Source organism: Squalius cephalus, assembly GCF_949319135.1.
Source record: "Squalius cephalus genome assembly, chromosome: 9".
Taxonomy (NCBI): Eukaryota; Metazoa; Chordata; class Actinopteri; order Cypriniformes; family Leuciscidae; genus Squalius; species Squalius cephalus.
This window is the reverse complement of record NC_137130.1, coordinates 36,015,451-36,035,099: the sequence shown is the minus strand read 5'-3', so window position 1 is coordinate 36,035,099 and position 19,649 is coordinate 36,015,451. Positions and strand designations below refer to the sequence as shown.

The 19,649-nt window shown below is 37.3% G+C and overlaps 1 protein-coding gene across 3 annotated transcripts; it reads right to left on the bottom strand.

The window, feature by feature from the left end:
* Positions 1–153: 153 nt before the first annotated feature.
* On the bottom strand, positions 154–15,535 carry hnrnpa3 (heterogeneous nuclear ribonucleoprotein A3). 3 transcript variants are annotated; one of them, XM_079880587.1, is made up of 11 exons: positions 15,431–15,535; positions 14,192–14,314; positions 12,865–13,011; positions 9,811–10,021; positions 8,385–8,474; positions 8,186–8,272; positions 8,023–8,079; positions 4,755–4,889; positions 3,880–4,023; positions 3,725–3,795; positions 154–2,284 (listed from the first exon to the last, which is right to left on the bottom strand). In XM_079880587.1, the coding sequence occupies exons 1-10, from the start codon at positions 15,434–15,436 to the stop codon at positions 3,743–3,745; spliced, it is 1,053 nt and encodes a 350-aa protein (XP_079736713.1). In that variant the 5' UTR covers positions 15,437–15,535; the 3' UTR covers positions 154–2,284; positions 3,725–3,742. The 3 variants fall into 3 exon arrangements, with proteins under 3 accessions (XP_079736713.1, XP_079736714.1, XP_079736715.1); XM_079880588.1 differs by having other exon boundaries at positions 154–1,388; XM_079880589.1 differs by having other exon boundaries at positions 8,023–8,076.
* Between the last annotated feature and the right edge of the window lie 4,114 nt (positions 15,536–19,649).

Genomic DNA, 19,649 nt, shown 5'->3' with positions numbered 1-19,649 from the left:
TGTATCTTAAACATTTACCCATGGTCATGACCTTAATTCAGGGTCAGGGGAACAAAGTCCCCATGACAGGTTTTGGAGACAGATAAGCAGTGTGTGAGAAGAAAAGGCTCTGCGCTCACACAAAAACAACACAGAAAATTAAACATTCTCAGGGCGTTTCAAATGTTTTTATTAAACAGTCGACATTTGGCAATGCAATCACATATATTCATTACGACATTATGAGTGATGTTTTAAGACTATAAAACTTCTTAAGAAAATATTGTGTGAATATGTATATATATAAATATGGATTTACCCTGAATTACAAAACATCCCTCACACACACAAAAAAAAATACAGTATACTGTCATGTTATAAACATCCAGTGCCAGTGCATATTAATATTAACTGGCAAAATACTACAAAAATTTTCACAGTTCATGGAAGTTCCTGTCAAGTGACGGAGATTCCTGTAGGTGAATGTATATTCAGCGAAAATGTCCTCACTTGCACATCAGTGAATGAATCTCATAAAAACAAGCCGGGTCACATTCCACCCCAAACTCAATACCCTGAAAGCTGCCAGTCAGAAATGTACTAATTCTTTAAATGAATTATTGATTAGATTTACAGCACAGCGGTCACATTTACCCTCGTACGGTGAATTTCTGCAGTCAAAATGCAGTCATGAATCGCTACACTATTGACATGTGCATTTTGTGGCCAAAAAAAAGGGTCAAGGGTCTATTATTGATATTGTCTGAAGTAACTTTCAAACCGGGCAGATTTCTCTTGGGCATCACAGTGAATCCCCGTGACAAACTTCAAGCCGTTGTGAAATCTGCGTGGGTACATGTTTCACCAATAAAAAAAACTTCCATTGGTGTGGATTCCTACTGACATGACTGGATCGCCCACGAAAATCCACTGAACAATTGTAAATGTGGCCGCACCTTAATATTTAGTACTATTATACAGCTAAAACTACCACACAAAAAAAACAGCTCAAGTTAATGGCAACACACAATAAATACATATTTTGTACATTTATAATATATTAGAATGTTCTATTTCACACGAATTTGACACTTTTTTGCATTACAGTAATGAGAACTTGGCTTCATTTTCTTTATTCAGAATATAATTTGATATATATGATATCAAAAAAACAAAAATCTTCTTTTGATTGCAAGGTGAAATAAGACCCCAGGTTTGTGAGATTCATCCACACACCATCCATGGTCTACACTTGAGCCGAATGTGGTTTCTGAATCTCTCGGTGCGACTACGAGAGGATCTCTTTATCAAATCACCATATATCTTGCACGTATTAATCTTACCCATCCAGAACCGTCGCTGAAAAGACTTTCAGACACTTACTGTAGACCGGGCGCTGCTTTTCCCATCTGTAAATTAAGCAGAAGAGTTACTCTTACCTTCCTCGTCTTCTGTCTGCCTCAAACCCTCATCCTCACGCTAGCATTGGCTCTCCGCTAGCCTTGGCTGTGCGCTAGCATTGGCTCTCCGCTAGCATTGGCTCTCCGCTAGCCCTCCTCCTGTCCAAAACAGACGCTAGACACACTGGTCCAGTGGAGGCTGTCCTGTTGTCAGTTCGTCTGTCTCGGCCTGAAGGCCTTTCTACTCTCATACACAACAACATCACGCGCTCAGGACAGCTGCACTCGCTTTCAGACTCAATGACGCACTAAACTTCATTATTACTAGAGCACAACTTTATTTCAACTGGTTTCTTTTTTTCAATTGTCAAAATAGTTAAACAATCTAGACTTGGGTCTTTACAGGTTTGACATGTTACATGCCCTCAGATCTGATAAAGTCTACTCTGTTTATCATTCAGAGATAAACAACACATGTACTGTATGCTCACAATATATAAAAATACACGTTACACTGTCTTCAAATCAAAAAATTAAAAGCCCTCCAAATAATATACTCAAGGCCACAACATATTGCATACTCACAACATATCATTTTGAACTACTCTGACTACAGTGTTTGATAACATAATATTTTTTTTCCACTCTCAAAAACGCTAAAAAAAGAAAGAAAGAAAAAACATTCACAAAGGATTGAGGGTGAGAGATAAGCACAAAGAAAATCCGAGCGGGTGAAATGCAGCAGTAAGGAATGTACAGTACATACACTAACTAACACACGCTACTCTCGCGCGGCCAACGTTAAACACACACCGCTGCGGAAAGAGCTATAACTGGCAGATCTTGGCCCTCAGTAATCTTTCCTCTCATCTCTCCTCATCACCATCTAACTCTGGATCTGAAGCCTGTTGAACACACACACGGTAAAACATCACAAGTCATCATCCTGTGTTACACTTCAGTGGAGTCTGTGGCTGCGTCCGAATATGCCTGCTTCCATACTGTATAGTAGGCTAAACAACAGTCTGGATTCAGCCGACGGAATCACGGAATCCACTCATTAAAACGGAATCTCCTGTGTGACACGGAATGTCACGGAATTTGAATAAATAAAAAGGTCAGTGCATTTAAATCAAATCACGATATGAACTAGTGTCTGTGAATATTAAACCACAAAAACACTATTTAAATATGAGTCCTGCATGTTCTGCGTGTCTAATTTTAGCACACACACACACTGAAGCATGCTGTGTTTTCAGCCTCTGACACCTCACTATATGAATGCATGAACTTCATCTCCAGAGTCACTTCACCAGCGTTTTACCGTTTCATTTGAGAACAACTATCGTTGTATAAACACACAGAGACTCTTTCCAGCAACCCGTCAAAATAAAAGTTTGGGTTAACTTGAAGAAATTGTGACAGGAATATACTACAGAGGTACAGTAATATGTACTACGAGTAATAGTAATATGTACTATGAGCTACGTCTCAATGTAATAATAATACTAACACTAACAACAACAATAAATGAATACAACAAATTTTCTTCCATTTTTTATTTTAACAGTAAAGTTCTGTTGTGCAGCACTTTCTTTGACAAAAAAAAAGTTTGGTTAACTTCATATGATTAAAAGATAAATTATTGTTTTATGCCGTAATTTGATTGCCAACAAATTATAAATAAATATTATTAAATAAATGGTAATAATAATAAATGTTGTTGTTTTTATGAATTCAGTTAATAACATCTGCTTTTAGATTATTAAAATGTAATTAAACCATTAAAATGGAATCCAGAAATCTTAAAACAGAAAACACAGAATTTGCTAAAATTAAAACGGAATTTGAGATTTTTTTTTTTAAACGTATTTTAATAGGACACTAAAATTTTAACTTTTGTTTAACTTTTAAATTGTATAAGTTTCATGATTTAAATTGATTAGACATGCTTTTTGATTACAAAAGATTTTGTAAAAACGCAAAAGTTAAAACGCAAAAAAAAAACAAAAAAAACGGAATTCAGAAAAATATCAAATGGAATTTGTGATACAATAAAAATGATTTCATAGGGTCTTAAGTCTGCCAACAGAGCAGTATGTTCGAATACTATTGAAAAACGATCATATGAACACTTCAGAATCTCATCTGGACACTGGAGAGGATAATGGCACATGATAATGGCAGATGAAGTACGTCCGAATTTAATTCATACTACACACATTCATACTAGTATGTAGAACATACTTTTTTTTAAACAGCCGTGAATTAAGTTTCAAACCGGATGCAGCACCTACTATACAGTATGTGATTCGGGACGCAGCATGTGTCGGCGCTGAACTTACCACAGATAAGCTGGTGTGTTAATATCTCCTGGAGTTATACCCGCCGCCTCCTCCACCAGAGCCATATCCACCTGAGCACAACAGTGCAGCGGGTCAGGCCAAAACACGGAGAGACAGACATATACTGTATATATACACATCTATACGCTATTTACCTCCGTAAGGTCCTGAGTTCCTTCCTCCGAAGTTATTTCCCTTCATGGGGCCGTAGTTGGACTGTTGTCCTCCGTAATTCCCGAAATCATTGTAGTTTCCTCCTCCTCCTCCTCCTCCTCCTCCACCACTGCCACCAAAGTTACCTGTGATGAAGGTGCAACAGCACAACTAATCTGAATAAGCCACAGTGAAGATCATTTCAATGCACATTTATGATTCTACTATATACATTTTTTTATTCTATGAGTGTTTTACTATTTTTTAATTATTCAGAAAAGATGCATTAAATCGATCAAAAGCGACAGTAAAGACTTGCATTACACTATTACAAACAGTTTTGCATAAATGCTGTTAACTTTCTATTCATCGAAAGAAACACGAAAACATAACGCAGCACAACTGATAGAAAAACATTTACTAACACTGATAATATCAGAAATGTTTCTTGAGCATCAAATCATCATATTAGAATGATTTCTGAAGGATCATGTGACACTGAAGGCTTTGATCACAGGAATAAATGACATTTTAACAGTATAAAATTTTTTTTTATTTGTATTTTTTTTAAATATTACAATTTTTATTTGGAATATTTCACAATATTACTGTTTTTGCAGTATTTTTGACGCAGCCTTTGAGAGCAAACGAGACATCCAGACATTAGAACGCTAGTGTATTTTTTTATCATTTGTTTCAATTAAATGATTCGTCGGTCCATGTCATCACAAAAAAAGCTCGTCGTTAGTCAGAATATAACATGTTGCTCCGCCTCTAAACGTCTTCCATTGTAGGATGACATCACCGAGCCCTCTTGTTTAGCCCCTCCCCCCCAACCACCTGTCAAGTGTTTGTCTTAGCTTTAACGATAATGTACCTCCAAAATTCCTGCCATCATTGTAGTTGTCATATCCTCCAAATCCTCCTCCGCCTTGGTTACTGTATCCAGGACCTCCGCCGTACCCCCCACGACCCCCTCCACCGCCAGCACCTCCTCCATAGTTATTATTCCCTGCCGTCGCAAACACAGCACACACCGGCACTTCAGTGATCATCCTCTCAGTCTGGCTCTCGGGGAAGGTGACTGACTAGTTGATTGGGATAAGTTAGCACTTCATTTGGATTGTGACTTCATTTGTACCACTTTCTTGTTTTTTTATCACTTCATAAAATATATGAAGAGTTCAGATGCAAAAGCCTCTAAGTGCCATGTGAAATTTTCTTCTAGAATGATCATTTTTATCAAGCTCGTATATTTAAGTTCAGTAATTTCACTTAAATGGCAATGCAAATTACCTATTAATTGCCATTTAAGTGAAATTACTGAACTTAAATATACGAGCTTGATAAAAATTATCATTCCAGAAGAAAATTTCACATGGCACTTAGAGGCTTTTGCATCTGAACTCTTCATATATACTTTTTATATAAATATAAAATATACTTTTTCAGCTTTGGATATTTTCTTATGCTTTTTCTGGTCAACATTGGTGCAAATCTGGCATAAATTAACAGCAAGTTTTCTGCAAATAAACACGTGTCATGTGTTCAATTTGGACTTTTATTTTTCTTTTGTATTTGGTTATTTCCTGTTTTCAGTTGCCGTTTTGTAGTCGTCTTGTAGTTTTGCTGTTGATCATCCCATTATCGTTCCCAGTAGAGCTGGACGATATGACAATATTATCATATATCAACAGTGTCTCGCAAGTACGATCAGAAGATCATCGACGATATCGGGAAAAATGACAAATATATTTCACATATTTATTCACATGCAAAAGCATGAGCTCAATATTTTCTATAGATTATTAGTTAGTAGGGTTAGGAATAGAAAATCTATTCCAGTTCTGGCATCAGATAGGCCTACTTGAGGTCAGGTATCGGGTATTTGTGATAAAATTAATATTTCGATTTTGCTTATCGATTCCTGTGTGCACATTTTAATGCAATTTTAAGCCATTCTTTAAAGCAACACCAAATAGCTAAACCTGCTGCCACCTGTCATTAATGTTAATCAAAGAACAAAAGAAAAGGAAAAGCACTCACTTATCTTGACAGAATAACTTTTGTAACTTTAAGTAGCCTGATCTGTGTTTAATTCACCTGACTGCTCTAACGGCAACGTGTGTCTGTGTATGCGACTGTGCTTCCTGTCAAACATCATTTATCCTTACTTTCAGAACTTCAGTCAAATAATTTTTCTTGATTACACATCTTTATTTGATGTTTAGTATTCCTAAGATGATGTTGCTATTCATTTTTATTCGATTTTTTTTTTTCAGACGAAAAAATTGAACCGTATCCTATAAATTCGGAATAGCAGTATTACCTCCCATTTTAAAAATGATTACTTTATTTATTAATTATTTTATTTTGGCCTGCAGTCTAATAAAAGTTCATCAGAACAAAATGGTAGCAGCCTATGCAACAGCAGCTGTTTCTGAATATTAATTTAACCCTTTAAGTGTCACCCCCCTTTTTTTAAATATACATGAAAATGCACATTTCGACTTTAAATGGTTGTAATTAAAGAATGCTTTGGAGTATAGACGTAAAATTGGTCTTGTTTTAAAGAAGACATTTGGCAGATTTTTGTTGAAGTGAAATAAATTAAGAAAGTGAAACAAAAAAAAAGTTATATAAGTTTGTGTTTATGAAAATGTACAATTTAAAACATTTAATTATTCATATTTTATATAAAATATATATTTTTAAAACCTGGCCGACTCTAAAACTGCTAGAAAATCAAAGCCAAAAATCTGAATAAGTTGTGTTTCAAATTTTAGGTTGATATCTCAAAAAATGAGCTTTCAGTGAGATTTTGTTTGGGCGCAGTACCAAACATTTTCACTAGGTGACAACCAGACTCCATTACTGCCCATATAAGGGCGCCTTCATTTCCATATGTGTTATTAAAAACATATTAATATATTTTTTTCTAAAATAATTGAATGGATGATATCTTTTGAACTCTTGGCATGAAAACAAACCGAGGTTTCATCCATTCTTTCATGATTTTTCATGTTCATTGCTATTTCAAAATAAAGGTCTGAACACGCCTTATAAATATGAAAATATTCTTGTTGCAAATTGATAAATTACAGCTCCTCTCTAATTTATTTTGGAAATCATTCACCAAATATGGAAACTAGAGTTTGTAAGCTTTCAAATGAAATATAGTTTGTCAAGATTAGTTTATGTTTATTATAGGATATTACTGTTTTAAATATGTAATGATTTTGGGCCCACCGGTGGGCCGGTGACACTTAAGAGGTTAAATAGTGTACAAAATAAAAAAATAATAATAAAAAATCACAAAGTATGACCATTGTAATTAAAATTATATCTGTACATTACAGCTTGAATACAAGTTTTAAAACAGTGCTACACATTATAATTAAGTAAATTAAACTTATCATCGTGAAATGCATCTACTCAGGCGATAACGGCAAAAAGAAAGAGAAACATGGGCATCATTCTTATAATCACCAAATTTGGTTCTGTTCAATTGTATTAAATATTTTTTCTCACGAAACGAAATTCATTTCAAACACAAATTCGATAAGAACAGTGTGGAAATGTTCAGCAACACTAACACAACAGCGAAGCTAATGTTTTATGTTAGTTTAAGCTCAAACTAACCAAAGTAAAACCTTTAACATTTCAATGATTAAATTAAACGAACTGAATCAAAGGCTATCATTATATAACTCGACATGCATGTATGTTGTATCCGGCCGCGGGCGGGGCTCGAGTAGACGATATAATCGGATACTATGTTTTTTTAAGGTGATTATTGATAAAATATTTGTATTGATATAAAAATAGCCCAGGTGTTTCTAGTTTTCTAGCGTATAAATACACCAATGTTTTCCTTCACTGTGTTTTGTCAGTTGTTGTTGCTGAATGTGTCCCACGTCTGTGTTCCTGTTCTTCTCTGTGTTCCTGTTTTATGGTTATATTCATATTTCGTGTTTTTGTTTCATTTAAGTTACCTTTTTGTTTAGCTCTTTTCACTTATTAAAACCCTTGCACTTTGAGCCACTAGCTTCAGCCTGGCCTTTCCCTGTTTGTTACAACACGTTTTATCAGAGAGTCAGATTTTTTGCTTATTGATCATGTGAGTGTCATGATACTGTCCCCACCAAATCCGTTGTATCCGTCTCCTCCGTATCCACCCCGGCCTCCTCCTCCGTACCCTCCTGTAAAAGATACAGGGTTCAGTGTGTTTAGTGTTATTCACACCTGAGGTCGTGCTCTACACACTCACACACGGGATCAGATGTACAGTATCACATGTCATCTCACCTCTGCCAAAGTTGTCACCTCCGAAGTTTCCTCCTCTGTTCATGAAATTATCCCCACCTCCACCTCCACCCCCACCGCCACCACGATCTGAGGACGTTATATATGATTAACAATAACCACATGCAATGCTTTGAATATTACAGTAACAATTTATCATGAACCTTTCAAAATGTCTATTTCTATTAGACATGCTACTTACATCTCTGATTGGATCCAGATTGCATCTCCTGCTTTGGAAGGGCTTTTCTTACTTCACAGTTATGAGAGTTGATTGTGTGATATTTTTGTGCTGATGAAAAGGAAAAAAAAAATCATTTTAAAAAGGCAAAACAGAGATCTGTTTGCTCAGCTACTGTATAAAACCTGTAAGAACGGGTATTTCCTGATGTAACATGGGTAGTTGACACAGCATGTTTGTGAACTTTGATACAGTTATGGCCAAAATTATCGACGCACAAGTTCGATTAAACAATCAAAATATGAAGACAATATTTTAGGCTTTTTAAATAATTGAAATATGAAGAAAGAACAAAACACTAAACCTGGTTAAGGTATTTATCTGATGAAATTATGTCCCAAAAAACCCCTACAGCTACAGGTTTTATTTCACCATGCAAGACAACAACAACAACAAATGCACAGAAACACAGAAAGATCACAGGGACTACATTGACTACAACATCATCAGTTATTTTTAGCTGATTCTCTCGTTTTTGCATGTGTTCATAATTACGGTAACACTTTAGAATAAGGTCTCATTTTATAACATTAGTTAATGAATTAAATAACATGAACTAACAATGAGCAATACATTTGTTACAGTATTTATTTAATCTTTGTTAATAAAAATACAGTTCATTGTCATATTCATGTTAGATCATGGTGCATTAACTAATGCTAACAAATACAACTTTTGATTTTAATAATGCATTAGTAAATACTGAAATTAACATTAATAAATGCTGCAGAAGTGCAGTCCATTATTAGTTCATGCTAACTAATGAAACGTTATTGTTAAGTGTTTCCATAATTTCTTTTTATGACAGCCTGGCCAAAAATTGTGTCACAAGTAACACAAAAATGTGTTAAAGATTTTGTAAGCTCTTGTGTAGTTGTACTTGGAGATCAATCAATCAATCAATCAATCAATCAATCATTTATTTATAGAGCACATTTAAGACACAACCGAAGTTGACCAAAGTTTTACAAGGAATACAACTACACAAGAGCTTACAAAATCTTTAACACATTTTTAATAATATTTGAATAAAGAGTGATCCGCACATCACTTTTGGCCACTAATGTACATCAACATGAAGATTTTAGCTAAAAATTAATTGAATTTTTAGGGAAAATGTTTATTTTAGTGTATTATTGAGTTTTAATTTTAACCACTTTTTTTGCAATCACTTAAATAGTATTTTGCAAAAATTTTAATAAATACAAATAGTCCATGTAATATTTCAATCAATGGCAGTTCATATAAGCTGCATAATTAAAAAACAATCAGCACAATGCTGTTTTAATAGTTTTAGATGCACTAATTTACCCATAATCTATTGATTCTGTCAGTCAGTCAGTGTGTGACTAGCAGATGAAAGTAAATGATTTCCATCTAAACTCACCAACAATTTTATCCACAGTATCATGATCATCGAAGGTGACGAAGCAGAATCCTCTCTTTTTCCCAGTCGAACGCTCCTCCATTATGTCGATGGTCTCGATCTTCCCGAACGGCTCAAAGTACTCTCGGATGTGATACTCCTCTGTGTCTTCCTTGATTCCCCCCACAAAGATCTTCTTCACTGTCAGATGGGCTCCGGGTCTATTAGAGTCCTGCATAATCAAAGTACATTCATTTATAGTGGAATCATGATTTCTGAAGGATCATGTGACACCGCAGCCTGGAGTAATCGCTGATGTAAATTCAGCTTTGCAAAACCATTATTTTAAATTGTAATAATATTTCAAAATATTACTGTTTTTTCAGTATTTTTGATCAAATAAATGCAGCCTTGATGAGCAGAAGAGACTTCTGACCGGTACTGTTCATCTTAATTAAAGATATCTTAAAGGGGTCATATGATGCTTTTTAATGTTTTTCTTTTCCTTTAGTGTGTAATGTATCTGTTCCTGCATATATGAGATCTGTCAAGTTACAAAGCTCATAGTCTCCCACAAAGGGATTTATTCTAACATAAACACTGATCCAGACCTGCCTAAAACCCTCGATCCAAGTCCAGATTTACCAAACCTCTGCAAACGTCCACGTCACAATGTGAAATATTAGCTGTGTGTTTACAGGTGCTTCGGAAGCTGAAGCTCATCATGGTAAGGGGCGTCACATTTCTGATACGCTTGAGAAGTCTGGCCAATCACAACACACTGATTCAGCTAGCCAATCAGAGCACTCTGAGCTGTTCAGGAGGAGGGGCTTTGTATAAATCAGAGTGTTTCAGACAGACTGAGAATAGAGGTGCTGCAATAATGTAGTGTGTGAAAAATAATGTGCTTTTTAAATGTAAACCCTAACGCTCAAAATGATCTTCAATTCAGACTTTCTCAGAATTCTAATACTTTTTCAAATCGATTTGTCAAATGAATTTGAATGGACAAAATAAAAAAATAAACTTTTGAGAGTAATTAAAACTCAAAAAAGCCTCAAAAAACCATAAAGAAACAAAATATAATGCGGTGAGATTTTTTTTACGGTGCAATTCAGACTTTCTTTCTCAGAGCTGTGAGTTTCTGGCTTTATTTCTGGCAATTCAGAGTTTATTTCTTGCGATTTTGAGTCAACATCTTGCAATTCTGAATTTTGAGTTAAACTCGTAACTGCGAGAAATAAAGTCTGAACTGTGAAACTCAATCACTAGAGATTAACTCTGAAGTGCAAGAAATAAAGTCAGAATTGTATTCGAAACTCACAATTCTGAGAAAGAAAGTCTAAATTGCAAGACATTAACTCATAATTGAGAGAAATTATATACTCCATGTGCAGCTCAATGTTTTAAAGGAGTGGTATAATGCCCTTTTCACAAGATGTAAAATAAGTCTCTGGTGTCCCCAGAGTGTGTATGTGAAGTTTTAGCTCAAAATACCCCACAGATATTTTTATATAGCATGTTAAAATTGTAACTTTTTGAGGGTGAGCACCGTTTTGTGTCTGTCCCTTTAAATGCAAATGAGCTGCTGCTCCCGGCACAGGGGGCGGAGCTTCAACAGCTTGTGTCTTTTTACCTCACACAGACATGCACTGAAAATGTCAATGTTTATGTTCAAAACGGAGTCAGACAATGATGGAGAGACTCAAGAAGAAGTGACAACATGTAGAAGCAACAGGACATTTCTGAATGTTTAGTTGAATTAATGTAGCTTATGTGTAGTTATCTTCTAGTCATTGATTAGCATATTCTGTCATGATAATCTATAAATCACACCCCCGGGGGCGGGGTTTATGTAAATTTTAGGGTTGGTGATGATGTCACTAACCCGGGAGGAATGTCGTGTAGACTCTACGAGTCGTTTGTTGTAGTCCTTAAAAAACGATTTCTTTAAAGGGTAACTAAACCCTAAACCAACTTTTTTTAATGATCTGTAAGAATGGGGCTTTATTAGTGCTGTTCATTGATTCGAGTAACTTTTTTGACATTTGGGTATAAAGTGTTTTAATTCTACAATATATGGTGTAAAAACATCTGCCCTCTTCAGGTTGAACGGTGGCTACTGCAGTTGAATTTTCCAATTGGATGTTTGCGGTGGCACATGACGTAAGCAGGTTCCAGCTCACCACGCCCTCCCTTGGTACGAGCTCACCACGCATAGTATTGCATCAGTTAGGATAGCTTCAAGTTAGCGTAGATTTATCTGTATTTAGTACAGTGGTCAGGAGGGTACGTAGGTGTAGTGTTGCTGGTTGCAACAGCACTGCTGGACGGCATAGCTTTCCAGCAGACTTGGAAATTAGGCGCCAGTGGTTGCATGCACTTGGCCTGGAAGACCGTGAGTTCCCGCCTAGAGCTCAAGTGTGCAACCTGCATTTTACGCGGGATTGCTTCTCCAACGCAATAGAGGTGGAAATGGGCTTCTCCACACAGCTCGCGCTGAAAAGCGACGCAGTGCCAAACGCTGCTCCTCCTGCATGGACTCCACCACCGCAGCGACGTCTTGATGTGAGTGATCATATATATTTTAATCACAATTTATGGTTAGGCTAAAGTTAATCCTCTGGGGTCGACAAACACGCCGGCGCATTTTGCTGGATTTTTTCACATAGCGGGAAAATATGAATATGCCTACAGAGAGCGCGCGCTATTGACTATCAACTCGATAAAACTCATCAGAGGCATGTACTTTACGTCGTCTTGCGACCCTGTGAGTCTCTCTCCATTTTAGAGTCTGACAGCAGCTGTCAATTAATCCGTCACTGCGGGTCTCAGGTGCACAACCCCCCCCCCCCACCCCCCCGCCCCCCCGCTCAGCCCCGCCCTCGGTTCGTCCCCTCTATCTCCGCTGGGGTCTGCCCACTTTTCCAGCATTTTTCAAATATTCCCAGTGGGTGGAGTCAGGCTCTGACCAGGGGTTTAGTTACCCTTTAAAAGCAAATATCTTCCTTTGCTTTGAAAAGTGAAAAAAGTGAAATCATAATCAACCAGCCCTTTGAGTGAATGTAACCGTACCTCTCGGGAAACGGCCCGCTTGGGCTCAACGACACGACCGTCCACTTTGTGTGGCCGAGCTGCCATTGCAGCGTCAACCTCCACGCCACAGGAGTACGTCACGAAGCCGAAACCTCGCGAGCGCTTGTTTGCTGGATCTCTCATTACCTGAGGAAAGAAAAAATCAATGATAATATCATCAATATCAGTGTTTTGTTGCTGTTATTATTAGTGGTATTTCTATAGACCCTATTTGCAAGTCACGGCGTTCGCTGGAGGCAAAACAAAGGAAAAACTGGAGGCGGCCGATACAAACCAGCACAGATTCGGCTACACAAGGAGATTCACATTTTAGTTACTCCAACTAAGCTCCGCCCACAAAAAACGTCACCATGTTTACTAACTGAAAAGGGGTCTATATGCATTATTAACTCATACACGGAACTGTTGGATGCTTGATTCTGATTGGCTGACAGACATTCTAAGTTGTTGATTCATTAAGCGGGTTAGTAGATTAATTAAGAGGTTTGTATGCGTGAATATCAGCATGACTCATTTTCAATAATTCAAAGGTCCATTGTTAATAAATATTTATGAAAAAAAAAACCCACTATCTAGGCACCATACGTTACAGCAGCTATGTTTCAATGCAAATTTCTGAATATTGCATATAAAATAAAATAAAAAAAACGCTGTGTGGAAATGCCAAGATGCACATACACAAATACAAATATTAAAAATGTGCTTGCAAAAAACTGAATTGAGGCAGATATTTTTTTATCTGATAAGAAGATATAGGCACAAACTGTGATGGAAATGCATTTGCAGAATAAACCCATCTATGTGCAAAAAGAAAAAAAAAGAATCATGTGACTGCCTCAACAGATCATGTGATCAGAAAAATGGTGGAGAGAGAGAGAGAGAGAGGTATGATTGGATGGACGACGAGGTCTGAACATTTTTAAACCTCCTTTTTGAAAAAGAAGTGACTTTAATGCTTGATGGAAAACAATTCATTTATGATGGAGGATAAAAGAGCCACAGTGGTTTTACTCGATTGTTGCAACTTCCATTTTTATAACAGATATTTTGCACCAATTTCCCAACTTTTCCAACTTTGGATGGAAACATAGCTAGTGATAGTGTGAGATGGTATTATGGTAATTCAGTGAATGATTACTATATTCATATACCATGGCATGACACTCCAAGATGCTTTGGAGATGAACCTGTTTTCTCTCCAATTTTTTGTATTTTTGGGATTGCATCTGCTGCAGACACATTTCAAAGCGAATGCATTTAGTCACTAAAGCGAAACTGAAAAGCATGTGATCTGACGGCCACTCACCACACAGTCTGTGAGTTTGCCCCATTGCTCAAAGTGAGCTCGTAAACTGTCCTCTGTGGTCTCGAAACTCAGTCCACCAATAAACAGCTTCCTGAGCTGCTCCGGCTCCTTACTGACTCGACCCTGTTCACATAAAACACAGTTAACTTACATATCAGACTTGTTATCTCCAACCTATGCCTTTTTACAAATATGCGTCATTAGATACAACTGGTCCTTTATGATGCATAATGCTGTAAAGCTATTAAATAATTGTTTATAGCTGATAATGTTCACTGAATGTGTGGGTGTTTCTGCTGGTGAATATAAAGAGCATGGACAACATCAGGCCATACTTTTGGCATATTACGTGAAGGCTAATTTAATATTCATTAGATTGAGTGAGATAAGCCCACCCAATTGGCTGAAAGAGTGACGTTGAAAGATGGGCTCTTGTCAGCTAGCCAATTAACTTATCTTACTAAGGCTTGATTCATGAATATTAATTAGAGAACGTGATTGGACGATCCAAAAGATCACCTCGCAACGTCAACGTAACCTTGTTAATATTCATTAGCTAACCCTACACCATAGTAAGATTGGTATTTCGGCCGGTGGCAGAAGGTTTCAATGGCATTACATCTAAAGGAATAGAGTAGCTATGTTGTGTACACGAAGATCAAAGATTACTGCTACATTCTTCCGAGATAAAGCCTAAATTCAGGAGGGGACGGTTGGAAATGAACCGGAGGCGGAGGAGGAGCGTCTAGAACATTCGTTGCCAACGAGTTCACGCGCCATTTTAGATTTCTTTTTCGTGTTTCCTCCATATTGTTAGAGATAATATTACAATTATACATTAAATTCTTGTATCTGTATTTCATACGGTCATGTTTGCAAAACAACAGGCTCAATATTCCGTTGACGAAAGTCGACAACCCCCTCCCTAACCAAAACATTAGCAGCACGTTAAAAATTGAACCACGAGTTCATGCCTGGCACGGGTTTGGTGTTTAAGACAGTAACGTTAACTGTAACACAAAGAGTCTCGTGTTTCGTTTGAAAATAGTAATATATCCGTCTTAACAGTATGCTTTCAGTATCTGCTCTGCTCTCGGCCACAGACACACGGCTAGGTCAACATGACAGCAGCAGAATGCACCATTAACACCAAAGCACTATAATAAACTCACATAAGATATGTATTATTATGAATTCTCCACACTCCATATAATAACAGGAATATTGATAAATTGGTACCTCCATGCTGCAGTTTTTGCGCCCCCTCGGTCTCTGCACGCCACGCGGAATAAAGCGCTGGTGTAATGACACACTTCGGCCATTAGAGGCGCTGTCGGACACTTCAGTAGCGGTTAATAAACAAAACATGCGTCTTGCGGAGGAACATTGTAGCCGGAGCTACTTCTCTCTGTTTATGTATATGACGAGTCACGCAGGTACTGGGCTACTCCGCAGCGGCTGGTCTAAAATAGTCCCAATATAAACGCTTATTTTAGGCGTACCGTAGTGATTCAGGATAAGGAAAAAACACGGTTTGGAAGATGGATTCATTATACATTTTGAACAAAAAAAAATTAGTTTAACAATGGCTACTAAATTCTGTAAAAATATATTGCCCATAGTTCATGTTAATGCATTAACTAATCTTAACAAATGAGACTTTGTTGTAAAGGGTTACCATTTTGTTGTTTCAATTTGTGCTGATCCTAATAAATATGTTATGCATTTAAATATAGATATATTTGTAGGCTACATACAGCGACTTTAGCTTCAGAAAATAGTTTTTGACATGGCCTTAGAAAATATGAAACACACAATATGATACCCACCAAACTAATCATCTATCAGTAGTACTGTTGCCAAATGTTGGCCCTTATAATATATACTTATTAATATAATTTAATATGAAAGATATACTGATATTAGCAGTTGTTGGATGAATGGATGGATTGGTTGATGGATGGATAAATGGATTGATGGATCGGTGGATAAATCGATAGATGGATGGATTGATTGATTAAAGCTACAATATGTAAGATTTTTGTAATAAAATATCCAAAAATCACTTGCACAGTGTGATATATTTCCTGCAGTTGTGTACTTACAATATCCCAAAAGTTTCCAAAGATTTTTCATTTCAGAGAAATTCCAATGTTAAATAATGGCTCGTCCCTGTCGCCCTGTCCCACTTGTCGCCTGTCAATGACGTAATATCCGCGTTATCCCTGGTTTCCGCTCATAGTAACCATGGCGACAGATGTGGACAACTGCGTTACGTCTAGCAGCACGCTAACGCTTTTGTTGTTTCGTTCAAACATTATGGACCATGGCAAGCAGACTTTGGGACAAAAGGAGAACTAAAACGAGGATCATTATCAGTGTGGCGTTTTCGAGATGCCGAGAGCTCCACGTCCGTGACTAACTTCGACTTGACAGAGACAAGCAAATGTAGAGGTGAGCAAATGTACATAAAACTAATCAATGTTATATAGCTCAACATGATGAAATGTTAGAATATGATCAGTATGTTATTCTAATGTTGATCTAGCTTACTGCTAATCTCATACAGACAAACTAACACATAGAATAACATTATAACTTTAACACACTCAAATGCAGTTTAGTGTGATAGTGTAGACCAAGTGAAACAGCGCTGCGTATCCTCACAAGTTTCATTCATCTAATAAACTGACCTGTGTGAGTACGTTTAGCACTTGCGGGTAAGTTAGTTAGTCAGTAGAGTGAAATGCCCTCATTCCTTTATATCCGCGGGACTCGCGTGTGGTGCTGATATCTGTCTCTCATTAGCAATCGCGACCGTCATGTTAAAAACATCAATGTATTCACTCATCCATAAACATTATTAGATCTTTCGGCATGACGACAAGTCCCATAATTCTGCTTATGCGTCATCAACCGACGCCTTTGTTATTGTAAGAGGTTAGCGACCCCTAGCGGCAAAAACAATGACATATTGTAGCTTTAATGGAAGGATGGATGGAGCAAACGATTGATTGATTGATTGATTGATGGATGGATGGGTGGATGGGTTGATGGATGGATGGATGGATGAATGGATGGACGGACGGAGGGACAGACTGATGGATGGATGGATGGATGGATTGATTGATGAATGGAGGGACGGACTGATGGATGGATTGATTGATTGATTGATTGATGAATGGAGGGACGGACTGATGGATGGATTGATTGATTGATTGATGAATGGAGGGACGGACTGATGGATTGATTGATTGATTTATTGACTGATTGATTGATTGATTGATTGATTGATGGATGGGTGGATGGGTTGATGGATGGCTGGATGGATGGATGGATGGACGGACGGACGGAGGGACAGACTGATGGACGGATGGATGGATGGATTGATTGATGAATGGATGGACGGACTGATGGATGGATTGAGTGATTGATTGATGAATGGAGGGACGGACTGATGGATGGATGGATGGATGGATTGATGAATGGAGGGACGGACTGATGGATTGATTGACTGATTGACTGATTGATTGATTGATTGACTGATTGATGGATGGATGGATGGATTGATGAATGGAGGGACGGACTGATGGATTGATTTATTGATTGATTGATTGATTGATTGATTGATGGATGGATGGGTGGATGGGTTGATGGATGGATGGATGGATGGATGGATGAATGGATGGACGGACGGACGGAGGGACAGACTGATGGACGGATGGATGGATGGATTGATTGATGAATGGATGGACGGAGGGACGGACTGATGGATGGATTGATTGATTGATTGATTGATTGATTGATTGATTGATTGATTGATTGATTGATGGATGGATGGATGGATGGAGGGACGGACTGATGGATTGATTTATTGATTGATTGATTGATTGATTGATTGATTGATTAGCCAATGAATGGTCAATCAAAGCCATCAAACCAAGTCTGTATGTTTAATGTGATCTAGAAAGGCTGGATAGTGAACATTTTTGGAACACTTGTAATATGATCAGTTGTACTAGTGTCAGTTTCCTGTTTGTAAAAAGTACATCACGTACGAATTAAAACAAATTCTATATTAGTAGTATTAACATAAAATGATTTTTAAAATCTCAGGCAGTGTATACAGTACAGTTTATCTCAGCGTCTGGTCTGGACACTGTTTGTCTCGTTGATGACAGCACAACTGCACTATAATTGAGATGATGCAACTCAAACGCCTGCAACATTGCGTCTGTGAGTGTAAACAGTCCAGTGTCCTCCTGTGGATGTGTGTGTGTGTATCAACACTGTGACTCATAGCCAATGGTTCAGGAATTACAGTAAAACCCAACCAAACAAAGAATTCCCTATAAACCGAACTCTCACTCATCATTTCATTACATTTCCAACTGGTCTAAAGGTGGTTTTATTTCAGATAAGTTCACAGATATAACAAGTTCAACATAACAACACTAATGTTTGTTTCACAAACACAAAGTGTAACAATACTACTTGTTTCCATGTTGTATCTATTTTTAAAACTACAACAAACGTAATCTTGTGAAAGGATGTGCCTGTGTTAGCCTTCTTTAAGATAAATGCTGCCTAGTTTGATATTTGATATCAAGGCTTTCTCTTGAAAGCAATACCTGTTCACTGTCATCCATTGTGTTCCTGAGGAAATTATGCAATATGATGCTGTAATTACTCTTAGAAATTAGAAAGTGAATGCCTTCATTCATATGCAATAAACCATGTAATCACGCAATTGTGTACATGACATCATCCACCAATCAAACCAAAATGTTGCGTGGAGAAAGATGCAGTCAGACTGGTTTTTACACATGAGGATAATCATCACAAGGCCATTAGTAAAAGCATAGTCCAGTGCGCCACCTGCTGGCCATCCATGCGTTGGCATATTGAACTAATAACAAAAGTCATTTAACATTTAGGCAGCATCCTACTTGTAATAGTTGAATAAATCGACATAAATGGCCTTGGCAAAAAGCTCTCTGGTAGAAGCGTGAATGCAGGGGTGTGTGATGATTTATCGCAGTTTTATGAGATGGTTATAATGTGTGTCATCATTACCACAATGTGACAGATGAAATACTAGCATAATAAAACAGCCACTCTCACTTCCAATATTAGAGCTCGTTTATTTATTGGCAGATGTCTGATTCAGATTTATTAGAGAAGCATATTTTGTTACAGTTAAAAGAGGTGACGAAAGGAAGCGTCTCTCTCTCTCTTTATCTGTCTTCGCAACACGCTGGACTGGTAACCGCATGTTAGTTCCAGATCATTTGTTTCTTAATTAAACATCTAAAAGCTCTTGGACAGGGTGGCATTATGTTCTGCTGAACACTGTGACCTTTAATGAGTCTCTCGGGTCGTTTTATCTAATGTCTGTGGGTGATAATCTGATTTATTCTGATTGTAAACAGTCCATTCAGTGCTATAAAAGTGTCAG